Below are 16416 nucleotides of genomic sequence, written 5' to 3' on the forward strand. Positions count from 1 at the left end.
TCAGTGCTAGAGGCGTCACTACAGACCGTGGTTCGATTCCAGGCTGTATCACAGCGGTCTAAGGCACTGCATCTCAGTGCTAGAGGCGTCACTACAGACCGTGGTTCGATTCCAGGCTGCATCACAGCGGTCTAAGGCACTGCATCTCAGTGCTAGAGGCGTTACTACAGACCGTGGTTCAATTCCAGGCTGTATCACAGCGGTCTAAGGCACTGCATCACAGTGCGAGAGGCGCCACTACAGACCGTGGTTCGATTCCAGGCTGCATCACAGCGGTCTAAGGCACTGCATCTCAGTGCTAGAGGCGTCACTACAGACCGTGGTTTGATTCCAGGCTGCATCACAGCGGTCTAAGGCACTGCATCACAGTGCTAGAGGCGTCGCTACTGTCCCTGGTTCGAATCCAGGCTGCATCACATCCGGCCGTGATCGGGAGTCCCGTAGGACGGTGCACAATTGGCCCGTCGTCGTCTGGGTTTGGCCGTCATTGTATATAAGACGTAGTTCTTATAACTGACTAGTTAAATAAATACTGTAGGAACACATGGGTCCGGATGAGGCTGACGTATTGATTACTATGCTGTTGTCACCACCTTTATTAGCTGGTTGTATTTTACTCCATTCTGCTCCCTAGCGCCTTGTTGTTCTTATTGACACGATTCATACTGATATAAAACCTGGATATCAACAGTCATCTTACCACAGTTTGAATTATCATGCCTTTTTTTAATGATCGTGGTTGAGGTTCATAATCATGATAGCTGGACGTTCTATAGATTTACAGGCTTAGAAGTGTGATGAGTTGACAGGATGAAGGAGGGATGATGACAGTTTGATGAGCTGACAGGGTGAAGGAGGGGTGATGACAGTTTGATGAGCTGACAGGATGAAGGAGGTGTGATGAGCTGACAGGATGAAGGAGGTGTGATGACAGTTTGATGAGCTGACAGGATGAAGGAGGTGTGATGACAGTTTGATGAGCTGACAGGATGAAGGAGGTGTGATGAGCTGACAGGGTGAAGGAGGTGTGATGACAGTTTGATGAGCTGACAGGATGAAGGAGGTGTGATGACAGTTTGATGAGCTGACAGGATGAAGGAGGTGTGATGAGCTGACAGGATGAAGGAGGTGTGATGACAGTTTGATGAGCTGACAGGATGATGGAGGTGTGATGAGCTGACAGGATGAAGGAGGTGTGATGACAGTTTGATGAGCTGACAGGATGATGGAGGTGTGATGAGCTGACAGGATGAAGGAGGTGTGATGACAGTTTGATGAACAGACAGGATGAAGGAGGTGTGATTAGCTGACAGGATGAAGGAGGTGTGATGACAGTTTGATGAGCTGACAGGATGAAGGAGGTGTGATGACAGTTTGATGAGCTGACAGGATGAAGGAGGTGTGATGACAGTTTGATGAGCTGACAGGATGAAGGAGGTGTGATAACAGTTTGATAAGCTGACAGGATGAAGGAGGTGTGATGACAGTTTGATGAGTTGACAGGATGAAGGAGGTGTGATAACAGTTTGATGAGCTGACAGGATAATGAAGGAGGTGTGATGACAGTTTGATGAGCAGACAGGATGATGGAGGTGTGATGACAGTTTGATGAGCTGACAGTATGAAGGGGGTTGATGACAGTTTGATGAGCTGACAGGATGAAGGAGGTGTGATGACAGTTTGATGAGCTGACAGGATGAAGGAGGTGTGATGACAGTTTGATGAGCTGACAGGATGAAGGAGGTGTGATGACAGTTTGATGAGCTGACAGGATGAAGGAGGTGTGATGACAGTTTGATGAGCTGACAGGATGAAGGAGGTGTGATGACAGTTTGATGAGCTGACAGTATGAAGGGGGTTGATGACAGTTTGATGAGCTGACAGGAGGAAGGAGGTTGTGATGACAGTTTGATGAGCTGACAGGAGGAAGGAGGTTGTGATGACAGTTTGATGAGCTGACAGGATGCATATCAACAGCCGAACTCTTGTGTTGATACGTAAGTTAATGTTTACCTTCTATTGTTGTTGTTCTTTATTGTTGTTGTTTATTGTTGTTGTTTATCCCCCTTCACAGCATACCAACTGAGAGTGTGTCAGTCTCCTCCAGCTGTTGCCAACGCAGAAGTCCTCACAGAACATGACGAGTTTGAAATAGGTCTGTCACCTTTTATACATGTGTTTGTTTGGTTGGTGAGTTGTTTGGTTGGTGAGTTGTTTGGTTGGTGATTTGTTTGGTTGGTGGGTTGTTTGGTTGGTGGGTTGTTTGGTTGGTGGGTTGTTTGGTTGGTGAGTTGTTTGGTTGGTGAGTTGTTTGGTTGGTGAGTTGTTTGGTTGGTGGGTTGTTTGATTGGTGGGTTGTTTGGTTGGTGAGTTGTTTGGTTGGTGAGTTGTTTGGTTGGTGAGTTGTTTGGTTGGTGGGTTGTTTGATTGGTGGGTTGTTTGGTTGGTGAGTTGATTGGTTGGTGAGTTGTTTGGTTGGTGAGTTGTTTGGGTAGTGAGTTGTTTGGTTGGTGAGTTGTTTGGTTGGTGGGTTGTTTGGTTGGTGAGTTGTTTGGTTGCTGAGTTGTTTGGTTGGTGAGTTGTTTGGCTGGTGAGTTGTTTGGTTGGTGAGTTGTTTGGTTGGTGAGTTGTTTGGTTGGTGATTTGTTTGGTTGGTGAGTTGTTTGGTTGGTGAGTTGTTTGGTTGGTGAGTTGGCTGGTTGGTGAGTTGTTTGGTTGGTGAGTTGTTTGGTTGGTGAGTTGGCTGGTTATTTCTCTGTATTAATTTATATGTATCAAAATGACGCAGTGCAAGCTGTGTTACTACAGATGCTGGTTTAATACCCGTGCCGCCCTCGACTGGGGAGACCCATGAGATGACTGTAGGTTTTTGGTTTCTCTCCCTCTAAAAACATAAATAATTCTAAATAACAAACTGGCTTTATTTACAAATTAGTAACAATGTCTCACCCCATGTTCAAGACTGGGGGTTTTTCTCGCTCATTTTACGTTATTTGAAAACAAAATCATCTCTGAAATATTTAAGAGGCATTGCACTAATAACGGCGCCGGCTAAGGAAACATTCCATTCTGTTCTTAGTGCCAGTCTGCACGTTAAAACTAAAACAATGTAACTAATATTTTTATAAATATTATTTTGGCCTTTAATTCAGATTACAATCGCTCACTGTCGTTTATTTAATTTTTTAAACAAAATTATCTCCAGAATATCGTTATTGTCACTCTCCGATCCCTTGGTTCTCTATGGTGTTTAGGTCAGAGCCCCGAGCCCTTGGTTCTCTATGGTGTTTAGGTCAGAGCTCCGAGCCCTTGGTTCTCTATGGTGTTTAGGTCAGAGCCCCGAGCCCTTGGTTCTCTATGGTGTTTAGGTCAGAGCCCCGAGCCCTTGGTTCTCTATGGTGTTTAGGTCAGAGCCCCGAGCCCTTGGTTCTCTATGGTGTTTAGGTCAGAGCTCCGAGCCCTTGGTTCTCTATGGTGTTTAGGTCAGAGCCCCGAGCCCTTGGTTCTCTATGGTGTTTAGGTCAGAGCGTGACTAGGGGTGGGTGTTCTAGTCATTCTATTTCTAAGTTGGTGAGTTGTATGTTTCCCAATTAGAGGCAGCTGGTAATCGTTGCCTCTAACTGGGGATCATATTTAGGAAGCCCTTTCTCACAGCTTTGTGGGATATTGTGTTTGTTGCACCACGTAAAAATGTTTAAAAAAATGTTTTGTTGAAAAGTTTCACTTTAAATAAATGGAACTCAAATCATGCTGCGCCTTGGTCCGTCCATTTCAACAATCGTGAAATTGCCGTGAACATCTATTTCATCACTGTTTTGCGCTGCTCTGAGACAAGCATGGAGAAACTAAAATATTCAATTATATTCCATGACATTATTAAGATACATCTGTTCACTGAATTTCAGCAAGTCTGATAAATAATCAAGTTAGGTTTCTCCAGAAATATTTATTTAATTTTTTTATTTTACCTTTATTTAACTAGGCAAGTCAGTTAAGAACAAATTCTTATTTTCAATGACGGCCTAGGAACAGTGGGTTAACTGCCTGTTCAGGGGCAGAACGACAGATTTATAACTTGTCAGCTCGGGGATTCGATTTTGCAACCTTTCGGTTACTAGTCCAACGCTCTAACCACTAGGCTACCCTGCCGCCCCAAATAATGTATTCTAAATAACAAACTGGCTTAATTTGTGAGAATGTCTCACCCCATGTTCAAGAACTGCCTTTTTCTCGCTCACTCTAGGTTAAATGAAAACCAAATCTCCAAAAAACGCCAAATAAATCAATGCTAATCCCACTTTGTAACACAATAAAATGGGAAGAAATCCACGCTCTCTGAATACTTTTGCAAGGCCCTGTTCCCTTCTAAGTGATGAACTAACATCAAGATATGGTTGTATCAAAGGTACCCCAGCTCTTCATCAGAATGTCCATCTTGATAATGCCTTGACGACTACAGTATTGTCGTCAGACTTGGGTTCAAATAGCATTTGATTTATTTCAAATACTTTAGCTGTGCTTGTCTGAGCTGACCTGGCATCTGATTATATCAAGCCAGGCCTGGTGGTGTTTAGTGATGTCTATGCCTCCTATCTGAAAGACTGTGTGTGTGTGTGTGTGTGTATGTGTGTGTGTGTGTGTGTGTGTGTGTGTGTATGTGTGTGTGTCTGTCTGTGTGTCTGTCTGTGTGTGTGTGTGGTTCCTCCAGGGGACATTATCCGGTACCAGTGCCTGCCAGGGTTCACCCTGTTGGGCTCGGAGATCCTGACGTGCAGGCTGGGGGAGAGGCTCCAGATGGACGGCCCTCCACCTCTCTGCCAAGGTTAGCATCGGCTGCATCTGTAATGGCGTGCCCTATGTAGTACACTGCTTTTGACCAGGGGTCATAGATCTAGAGAGCTTCTAAACTGAAAACATCACTCAAATCAAATCAAATGTATTTATAAAGCCCTTCGTACATCAGCTGATTCTCAAAGTACTGTACAGAAACCCAGCCTGAAACCCCCAAACAGCAAGCAATGCAGGTGTAGAAGCACGGTGGCTAGGAAAAACTTCCTAGAAAGGCCAGAACCTAGGAAGAAACCTAGAGAGGAACCAGGCTATGTGGGGTGGCCAGTCCTCTTCTGGCTGTGCCGGGTGGAGATTATAACAGAACATGGCCAAGATGTTCAACTGTTCATAAATGACCAGCAGGGTCAGATAATAATACTCACAGGCAGAACAGTTGAAACTCAGAATTCCAACATTCCTCTTATAACCGTTTGTCTCTGCTGTAAAAAGTAATGCACAGTATAGGGAATACGGTGCCGTAGTGAGCACAGACACATTGTCCTGGGCTATAAAGCACAGAGAGTTCACATTACGGAAATAGGTTTGACCTCTTATTTAATTTCATTCTTCTGTTTGTTGATGTCCGCTGTACACGTTTCTGTATAGAGTCGGGGGAAAATATTGAGCTCTCTATCGACGTAATCTATCTTTGTTTTTTTGTTTTTTAACCCTGTCGTTTTTCTACATTCTGTTCGTTGATGTCAGCTTCAAATGTTTTCCTGCTCATTTTTTTGTTGCCTGAACATTTCACATTTTGTTGGCCACGTTAACCTTTCTGTTCTATTACCTTACCTCTTTAACAAAAAGGCCTGAAGAAAGAAAGCTAGTTGTCAGAATAACAATATGGTTTGAAAGTGTTGTCGTTAAATCAGACATGCCACTCTTCAGTACTGAGAAAGGTGCTGATGTATATGGTCACCATCATTTTACCATCATAAGGTATCTGTCTCCTGTAGTGAGAAAGGAGATGATATATACAGTAACCATCAGAAGGTATCTGTCTCCAGTACTCAGAAAGGAGATGATATAAACAGTAACCATCAGAAGGTATCTGTCTCCAGTACTGAGAAAGGAGATGATACAAACAGTAACCATCAGAAGGTATCTGTCTCCAGTACTGAGAAAGGAGGTGATATAAACAGTAACCATCAGAAGGTATCTGTCTCCAGTACTGAGAAAGGAGATGATATAAACAGTAACCATCAGAAGGTATCTGTCTCCAGTACTGAGAAAGGAGATGATATAAACAGTAACCATCAGAAGGTATCTGTCTCCAGTACTCAGGAAGGAGATGATATAAACAGTAACCATCAGAAGGTATCTGTCTCCTGCACTAAGAAAGGAGATGATATAAACAGTAACCATCAGAAGGTATCTGTCTCCTGTACTGAGAAAGGAGATGATATATAAACAGCTTTTATTTTGTAGTGCTACCAAGGGACAAAGCTAACACAGTGAACCAGTACTCTGTACCCTGAGGCTCTGTCACACCCACACCCACAGTCACAGTCACAGCCACAGTCACAGTAACAGTCACAGCCACAGTCACAGTCACAGTCACAGCCCCAGCCACAGTCACACCCACAGTCACAGTCACAGCCACAGTCACACCCACAGTCACAGTCACAGCCACACCCACACCCACAGTCACAGTCACAGCCACACCCACACCCACAGTCACAGTCACAGCCACAGCCACAGTCACACCCACAGTCACAGTCACACCAACAGGAACAGCCACAGCCCCAGTCACAGTCCCAGCCCCAGCCCCAGTCACAGCCCCAGCCCCAGTCACAGCCCCAGTCACAGCCCAAGTCACAGCCCCAGCCACAGCCCCAGTCACAGCCCCAGCCCCAGTCACAGCCCCAGTCACAGCCCCAGCCCCAGTCACAGCCCCAGTCACAGCCCCAGCCACAGCCCCAGTCACAGCCACAGCCCCAGTCACTGTAACATCACTCTGTCCTCTAACATCACCCTGTCCTCTCTGTCCTCTAACATCACTCTGTCCTCTAGCATCACTCGGTCCTCTAACATCACTCTGTCCTCTAACATCACTCTGTCCTGTAACATCACTCTGTCCTCTAACATCACTCTGTCCTCTAACATCACTCTGTCCTCTCTGACCTCTAACATCACTCTGTCCTCTCTGTCCTCTAACATCACTCTGTCCTCTAACATCACTCTGTCCTCTAACATCACTCTGTCCTGTCTGTCCTCTAACATCACTGTCCTCTAACACCACTCTGTCCTCTAACATCACTCTGTCCTCTAACATCACTCTGTCCTCTCACTTCACTCTGTCACTCTCTGTCCTCTTTCCACCCACAGTACAATGTCCTGCTAACGAGGTCCGCTTCGACTCCACGGGGGTGATCCTGAGTCCCGGCTACCCAGACAGCTACCACAACCTCCAGACGTGTTCCTGGCTCATCAACGTAGAGAAGGGCTACAATGTCACCCTCCACTTCCAGCTCTTCCAGACAGAGAAGGAGTTTGACATCCTGGAGATATTTGACGGTGGGACATTTATCAACGTCACTTTGAGTATCGCAGTTAATCCTCTCTCTTCACATCTCTCATCGCAGGATAATTTGCAAAAATGACCACAGATTTGATCTGTCATGTGAAAGCTTTAGATAATGAATCCCTCAGCCATTAATTGTACTTTTTTAAACTCAGACCTTACTCCAAGCACCCTTCCAAGCACCCTTCCAAGCCCCCTTCCAAGCACCCTTCCAAGCCCCCTTCCAAGCACCCTTCCTACCACCCTTACTTTACCTAAGTAAACTATGACAGAAATTTGTCCCTTCCAGTTTTATCATTGAAACAAAACAAGGCATCAGTTTGCTTTAGGACCATACGGACGCTTCTGATAGGTTGTTTGGAGTGTTTACCCGACAAAATATACAATAATAACTAATGATAATAATAATACATTTCTTGTGAGTGGAAACTTGAAAGTCGTGAGAATGTTGTGCAACAATTTCACATGGAAATAGCTTTTGATATCTATACTATAGCCCACAGTAACACAGTAACCTACATGCAGTGTTCAGTGCCAGCCCACAGTAACACAGTAACCTACATGCAGTGTTCAGTGCCAGCCCACAGTAACACAGTAACCTACATGCAGTGTTCAGTGCCAGCCCACAGTAACACAGTAACCTACATGCAGTGTTCAGTGCCAGCCCACAGTAACACAGTAACCTACATGCAGTGTTCAGTGCCAGCCCACAGTAACACAGTAACCTACATGCAGTGTTCAGTGCCAGCCCACAGTAACACAGTAACCTACATGCAGTGTTCAGTGCCAGCCCACAGTAACACAGTAACCTACATGCAGTGTTCAGTGCCAGCCCACAGTAACACAGTAACCTACATGCAGTGTTCAGTGCCAGCCCACAGTAACACAGTAACCTACATGCAGTGTTCAGTGCCAGCCCACAGTAACACAGTAACCTACATGCAGTGTTCAGTGCCAGCCCACAGTAACACAGTAACCTACATGCAGTGTTCAGTGCCGGCCCACAGTAACACAGTAACCTACATGCAGTGTTCAGTGCCAGCCCACAGTAACACAGTAACCTACATGCAGTGTTCAGTGCCGGCCCACAGTAACACAGTAACCTACATGCAGTGTTCAGTGCCGGCCCACAGTAACCTACATGCAGTGGTCAGTGCCGGCCCACAGTAACCTACATGCGGTGTTCAGTGCCGGCCCACAGTAACCTACATTGCGGTGTTCAGTGCCAGCCCACAGTAACCTACATGCAGTGTTCAGTGCCAGCCCACAGTAACCTACATGCAGTGTTCAGTGCCGGCCCACAGTAACCTACATTGCGGTGTTCAGTGCCAGCCCACAGTAACCTACATTGCGGTGTTCAGTGCCAGCCCACAGTAACCTACATGCAGTGTTCAGTGCCAGCCCACAGTAACCTACATGCAGTGTTCAGTGCCAGCCCACAGTAACCTACATGCAGTGTTCAGTGCCAGCCCACAGTAACCTACATGCAGTGTTCAGTGCCAGCCTACAGTAACCTACATGCAGTGTTCAGTGCCAGCCCACAGTAACCTACATGCAGTGTTCAGTGCCAGCCCACAGTAACCTACATGCAGTGTTCAGTGCCAGCCCACAGTAACCTACATGCAGTGTTCAGTGCCAGCCTACAGTAACCTACATGCAGTGTTCAGTGCCAGCCTACAGTAACCTACATGCAGTGTTCAGTGCCAGCCCACAGTAACCTACATGCAGTGTTCAGTGCCAGCCCACAGTAACCTACATGCAGTGTTCAGTGCCAGCCTACAGTAACCTACATGCAGTGTTCAGTGCCGGCCTACAGTAACCTACATGCAGTGTTCAGTGCCAGCCCACAGTAACCTACATGCAGTGTTCAGTGCCAGCCTACAGTAACCTACATGCAGTGTTCAGTGCCGGCCTACAGTAACCTACATGCAGTGTTCAGTGCCAGCCTACAGTAACCTACATGCAGTGTTCAGTGCCAGCCCACAGTAACCTACATGCGGTGTTCAGTGCCAGCCCACAGTAACCTACATGCAGTGTTCAGTGCCAGCCTACAGTAACCTACATGCAGTGTTCAGTGCCGGCCTACAGTAACCTACATGCAGTGTTCAGTGCCAGCCTACAGTAACCTACATGCAGTGTTCAGTGCCGGCCTACAGTAACCTACATGCAGTGTTCAGTGCCAGCCTACAGTAACCTACATGCAGTGTTCAGTGCCAGCCCACAGTAACCTACATGCGGTGTTCAGTGCCAGCCCACAGTAACCTACATGCGGTGTTCAGTGCCAGCCCACAGTAACCTACATGCAGTGTTCAGTGCCGGCCTACAGTAACCTACATGCAGTGTTCAGTGCCAGCCTACAGTAACCTACATGCAGTGTTCAGTGCCAGCCCACAGTAACCTACATGCAGTGTTCAGTGCCAGCCTACAGTAACCTACATGCAGTGTTCAGTGCCAGCCCACAGTAACCTACATGCAGTGTTCAGTGCCAGCCCACAGTAACCTACATGCAGTGTTCAGTGCCAGCCCACAGTAACCTACATTGCGGTGTTCAGTGCCAGCCCACAGTAACCTACATGCAGTGTTCAGTGCCAGCCCACAGTAACCTACATGCAGTGTTCAGTGCCAGCCCACAGTAACCTACATTGCGGTGTTCAGTGCCGGCCCACAGTAACCTACATGCAGTGTTCAGTGCCAGCCCACAGTAACCTACATTGCGGTGTTCAGTGCCAGCCCACAGTAACCTACATGCAGTGTTCAGTGCCAGCCCACAGTAATCTACATGCAGTGTTCAGTGCCGGCCTACAATGTATGATACTTCTAAAAACGTTTTTACATTGTGAAAGACTTTGACATTAATTCATGATTTTATGTATTCGTCTGTAAGACCATGGGCTAAATAGGTGAATGTAAATTGCATTGCATTGTGTTATATGATGCAAGAAACCACTTTAAAAAAAAATATATATATATTATTATGATCACCATACAGGAATTAGACACTGTACCCCTCTGACTATTGGTTTATTTGCACATTCAAGCCTGTCTCAAAATACAATACAGTCCCTTTAATTTTGTTTTTACCTGACTGGCTTTTCACCGACAGCATGTAATGTAGCCGACACGTTTTGTGTTCTTGTAGGAAGCAGTAACTCCCCATTGTTGACCTATACTTCTCTATAACTGGGCTAACAACTCGCTAAATAACAAAGACTATCTACATAGAGAGATGTTAGGACATGTTAGGACGCCGCTCTGCGCTCTGATCTAAAAAGAGCAGACACTCGCCCGGTGATTGAAAGACCTCTCCCCAATATACTTCTAGTCCGTTGCTCTCTGGCTCTGCCTACAACTAAATCCCAGGCTCAATCTTGCAAAGTTAGATTTGGTTTGGTTTGTTACATTGAAAATGGGCTGATATAATGCTGATTCCTAAAAAATAAATAAAAACACGTTGATCTACAATATATAGTGTAAACTAGTTGGGCGAACTCAGCGAAGTTGGATCTCTGTGCCGACTGGCTTTGCTTCTGCGCATCAGTCCTGCAGGAGGGCGCACCGCCGGGCAAGCGCGACGTTTAGAGGGAACATTATTCACGAAGATTGTAAAATTGAGTCAACCCTACTTTATTGAGGTCTGAGTCAAAGCAATATGGCTATTTGCTAGTGTAATTGACTACTTAAAGATGAATAAACTGCACTGCAAGGTCGAACCAATACAACGAATCACGCTTTGAATTCCAAAAGAGGAGCTAACCAGCCAACAAGTGTGGTTACACATTACATGTAATACACTACACAGTACATGTAATACACTACACAGTACATGTAATACACTACACAGTACATGTTATACAGTACATGTAATACACTACACAGTACATGTAATACACTACACAGAGGAGCTAACCAGCCAACAAGTGTGGTTACAAGGTACATGTAATACACTACACAGAGGAGCTAACCAGCCAACAAGTGTGGTTACACAGTACATGTAATACACTGCACAGTACATGTTATACAGTACATGTAATACACTACACAGTACATGTTATACAGTACATGTAATACACTACACAGTACATGTTATACAGTACATGTAATACACTACACAGGACATGTTATACAGTACATGTAATACACTACACAGGACATGTTATACAGTACATGTAATACACTACACAGGACATGTTATACAGTACATGTAATACACTACACAGTACATGTTATACAGTACATGTATTATAGTATATGTTATACAGTACATGTATTATAGTATATGTTATACAGTACATGTATTATAGTATATGTTATACAGTACATGTAGTATAGTACATGTTATACAGTACATGTATTATAGTATATGTTATACAGTACATGTATTATAGTATATGTTATACAGTACATGTATTATAGTACATGTTATACAGTACATGTATTATAGTATATGTTATACAGTACATGTTATACAGTACATGTATTATAGTATATGTTATACAGTACATGTTATACAGTACATGTATTATAGTATATGTTATACAGTACATGTTATACAGTACATGTATTATAGTATATGTTATACAGTACATGTATTATAGTATATGTTATACAGTACATGTAATATAGTATATGTTATACAGTACATGTAATATAGTATATGTTATACAGTACATGTAATATAGTACATGTTATACAGTACATGTTATACAGTACATGTTATACAGTACATGTATTATAGTATATGTTATACAGTACATGTATTATAGTATATGTTATACAGTACATGTATTATAGTATATGTTATACAGTACATGTATTATAGTATATGTTATACAGTACATGTATTATAGTACATGTTATACAGTACATGTTATACAGTACATGTATTATAGTATATGTTATACAGTACATGTTATACAGTACATGTATTATAGTATATGTTATACAGTACATGTTATACAGTACATGTATTATAGTATATGTTATACAGTACATGTATTATAGTATATGTTATACAGTACATGTTATACAGTACATGTATTATAGTATATGTTATACAGTATATGTTATACAGTACATGTTATACAGTACATGTATTATAGTATATGTTATACAGTACATGTATTATAGTATATGTTATACAGTACATGTTATACAGTACATGTATTATAGTATATGTTATACAGTACATGTAATATAGTATATGTTATACAGTACATGTTATACAGTACATGTTATACAGTACATGTATTATAGTATATGTTATACAGTACATGTATTATAGTATATGTTATACAGTACATGTATTATAGTATATGTTATACAGTACATGTATTATAGTATATGTTATACAGTACATGTATTATAGTACATGTTATACAGTACATGTTATACAGTACATGTTATACAGTACATGTTATACAGTACATGTATTATAGTATATGTTATACAGTACATGTATTATAGTATATGTTATACAGTACATGTTATACAGTACATGTATTATAGTATATGTTATACAGTACATGTTATACAGTACATGTATTATAGTATATGTTATACAGTACATGTTATACAGTACATGTATTATAGTATATGTTATACAGTACATGTATTATAGTATATGTTATACAGTACATGTTATACAGTACATGTATTATAGTATATGTTATACAGTACATGTATTATAGTACATGTTATACAGTACATGTATTATAGTATATGTTATACAGTACATGTATTATAGTATATGTTATACAGTACATGTTATACAGTACATGTATTATAGTATATGTTATACAGTATATGTTATACAGTACATGTTATACAGTACATGTATTATAGTATATGTTATACAGTACATGTTATACAGTACACACTTGGAGGGAATGTTCCACCTATTAACTATCTGACCTTTGATGATGTCACACTCTGTGCTTTTCTGTGTTTGTGGAGCCAGAACATTCACCTGAAACAGCATTAACATCTCTCTGTGTCTCTGTCCTAACAGGTCCTAACATCTCTCTGTGTCTCTGTCCTAACAGAACATTCACCCGAAACACCATTAACATCTCTCTGTGTCTCTGTCCTAACAGAACATTCACCTGAAACACCATTAACATCTCTCTGTGTCTCTGTCCTAACAGAACATTCACCTGAAACACCATTATTTTATACACTCAATTCTCCTCCCTCTGCATTTGTCTGTGTCACTCTGTGTCTCTGTCCTAACAGGTCCTAACATCTCTCTTTGTCTCTGTCCTAACAGGTCCTAAAATCTCTCTGCGTCTCTGTCCTAACAGGTCCTAACATGTCCTAACATCTCTCTGTGTCTCTGTCCTAACAGGTCCTAACATCTCTCTGTGTCTCTGTCCTAACAGGTCCTAACAGGTCCCAACAGGTCCTAGCATCTCTCTGTGTTTCTGTCCTAACAGGTCCTAACATCTCTCTGTGTCTCTGTCCCAACATGTCCTAACATCTATCTGTGTCTCTGTCCTAACAGGTCCTAACATCTCTCTGTGTCTCTGTCCTAACAGGTCCTAACATCTCTCTGTGTCTCTGTCCTAACAGGTCTCTTTGTCTCTGTCCTAACAGGTCCTAATATCTATCTGTGTCTCTGTCCTAACAGGTCCTAACATCTCTCTGTGTCTCTGTCCTAACAGGTCCTAACAGGTCCTAACATCTCTCTGTGTCTCTGTCCTAACAGGTCCTAACATCTCTCTGTGTCTCTGTCATAACAGGTCCTAACATCTCTCTGTGTCTCTGTCTTAACAGGTCCTAACATATCTCTGTGTCTCTGTCTTAACATGTCCTAACATCTCTCTGTCCTAACATGTCCTAACATCTCTCCGTGTCTCTGTCCTAACAGGTCCTAACATCTCTCCGTGTCTCTGTCCTAACAGGTCCTAATGTCTCTCTGTGTCTCTGTCCTAACAGGTCCTAACATCTCTCCGTGTCTCTGTCCTAACAGGTCCTAACATCTCTCTGTGTCTCTGTCCTAACAGGTCCTAACATCTCTCTCTCCTAACATGTCCTAACATCTCTCTGGGTCTCTGTCCTAACATGTCCTAACATCTCTCTGTCCTAACCATTCCAAACATCTCTCCGTGTCTCTGTCCTAACAGGTCCTAACATCTACAGCCAGAGCCTGGCGTCCCTCAGCGGTGACATCACCACGCCCTTTAACCTCACGACCTCTGGTCATCAGCTGCTTCTGCGCTGGTCGTCTGACCACGGCACCAACAGGAAGGGCTTCCACGTCAGATATGTGGGTGAGTATCAAAGTATGTATCCTGTTAATAATGACTTTCCTTCACCCAGCACGTCTTCATCCACCCCGCTATACTACGCAACCAATAGGAGTCATTAACGTCATGGTACAGGGCCCCTACCAGAAATAGACTGGCCATTGGGCAGTTCTGGACAATTTTATTTATTTATTTATTTTTTATTTTATTTTTTTATTTCACCTTTATTTAACCAGGTAGGCAAGTCGAGAACAAGTTCTCATTTACAATTGCGACCTGGCCAAGATAAAGCAAAGCAGTTCGACACATACAACAACACAGAGTAACACATGGAATAAACAAACATACAGTCAATTATACAGTAGAAACAAGTCTATGTACGATGTGAGCAAATGAGGTGAGATAAGGGAGGTAAAGGCAAAAAAGGCCATGGTGGCAAAGTAAATAGAATATATATATTCCCAGTCCATCCCTGGGCCCCGTCCATCCCTGGGCCCCGTCCATCGCTGGCTCCGTCCATCCCTAGGCCCCGTCCATCCCTAGGCCCCGTCCATCCCTGGCCCCGTCCATCCCTGATCCCGTCCATCCCTAGGCCCCGTCCATCCCTAGGCCCCGTCCATCCCTAGGCCCCGTCCATCCCTGGCCCCGTCCATCCTTGATCCCGTCCATCCCTAGGCCCCGTCCATCCCTAGGCCCCGTCCATCCCTGTCCCCGCCCATCCCTGATCCCAGTCCATCCCTGGGCCCCGTCCATCCCTAGGCCCCGTCCATCCCTAGGCCCCATCCATCCCTGATCCTAGTCCATCCCTGGGCCCCGTCCATCCCTAGGCCCCGTCCATCCCTGATCCCAGTCCATCCCTAGGCCAAGTCCATCCCTAGGCCCCGTCCATCCCTGATCCCAGTCCATCCCTAGGCCAAGTCCATCCCTAGGCCCCGTCCATCCCTGATCCCAGTCCATCCCTAGGCCCCGTCCATCCCTGGGCCCCGTCCATCCCTAGGCCCCATCCATCCCTGATCCCAGTCCATCCCTGGGCCCCGTCCATCCCTAGGCCCCATCCATCCCTAGGCCCCGTCCATCCCTAGGCCCCATCCATCCCTAGGCCAAGTCCATCCCTAGGCCCCGTCCATCCCTGATCCCAGTCCATCCCTAGGCCCCGTCCATCCCTGGGCCCCGTCCATCCCTAGGCCCCATCCATCCCTGATCCCAGTCCATCCCTGGGCCCCGTCCATCCCTAGGCCCCATCCATCCCTAGGCCCCGTCCATCCCTAGGCCCCATCCATCCCTGGCCCCGTCCATCCCTGATCCCGTCCATCCCTAGGCCCCGTCCATCCCTAGGCCCCGTCCATCCCTAGGCCCCGTCCATCCCTGGCCCCGTCCATCCTTGATCCCGTCCATCCCTAGGCCCCGTCCATCCCTAGGCCCCGTCCATCCCTGTCCCCGCCCATCCCTGATCCCAGTCCATCCCTGGGCCCCGTCCATCCCTAGGCCCCGTCCATCCCTAGGCCCCATCCATCCCTGATCCTAGTCCATCCCTGGGCCCCGTCCATCCCTAGGCCCCGTCCATCCCTGATCCCAGTCCATCCCTAGGCCAAGTCCATCCCTAGGCCCCGTCCATCCCTGATCCCAGTCCATCCCTAGGCCCCGTCCATCCCTGGGCCCCGTCCATCCCTAGGCCCCATCCATCCCTGATCCCAGTCCATCCCTGGGCCCCGTCCATCCCTAGGCCCCATCCATCCCTAGGCCCCGTCCATCCCTAGGCCCCATCCATCCCTGGGCCCCGTCCATCCCTAGGCCCCGTCCATCCCTAGGTCCCGTCCA

The 16416-nt window shown here is 45.1% G+C and overlaps 1 protein-coding gene and 1 pseudogene across 2 annotated transcripts in view; both read left to right on the forward strand.

Moving 5' to 3' along the window:
* LOC110512917 (CUB and sushi domain-containing protein 3) overlaps positions 1–16416 on the forward strand; it is a 522509-nt gene that overhangs the window by 379567 nt on the left and 126526 nt on the right. Inside the window, exons 46-49 of one of the 2 annotated variants that reach the window (XM_090215889.1) lie at positions 2075–2155; positions 4709–4822; positions 7159–7347; positions 14476–14634. In XM_090215889.1, the coding sequence (XP_090072015.1) occupies positions 2075–2155; positions 4709–4822; positions 7159–7347; positions 14476–14634 (543 nt within the window). The remainder of the gene's footprint in view (positions 1–2074; positions 2156–4708; positions 4823–7158; positions 7348–14475; positions 14635–16416) is intronic. The other variant, XM_090215891.1, reaches the window with a different exon arrangement.
* LOC149984745 (uncharacterized) lies at positions 11470–13323 on the forward strand (annotated as a pseudogene).

The sequence above is a fragment of the Oncorhynchus mykiss genome, chromosome 2, assembly GCF_057628025.1.
Source record: "Oncorhynchus mykiss isolate SJ-2025 chromosome 2, ASM5762802v1, whole genome shotgun sequence".
Classification (NCBI taxonomy): domain Eukaryota; kingdom Metazoa; phylum Chordata; class Actinopteri; order Salmoniformes; family Salmonidae; genus Oncorhynchus; species Oncorhynchus mykiss.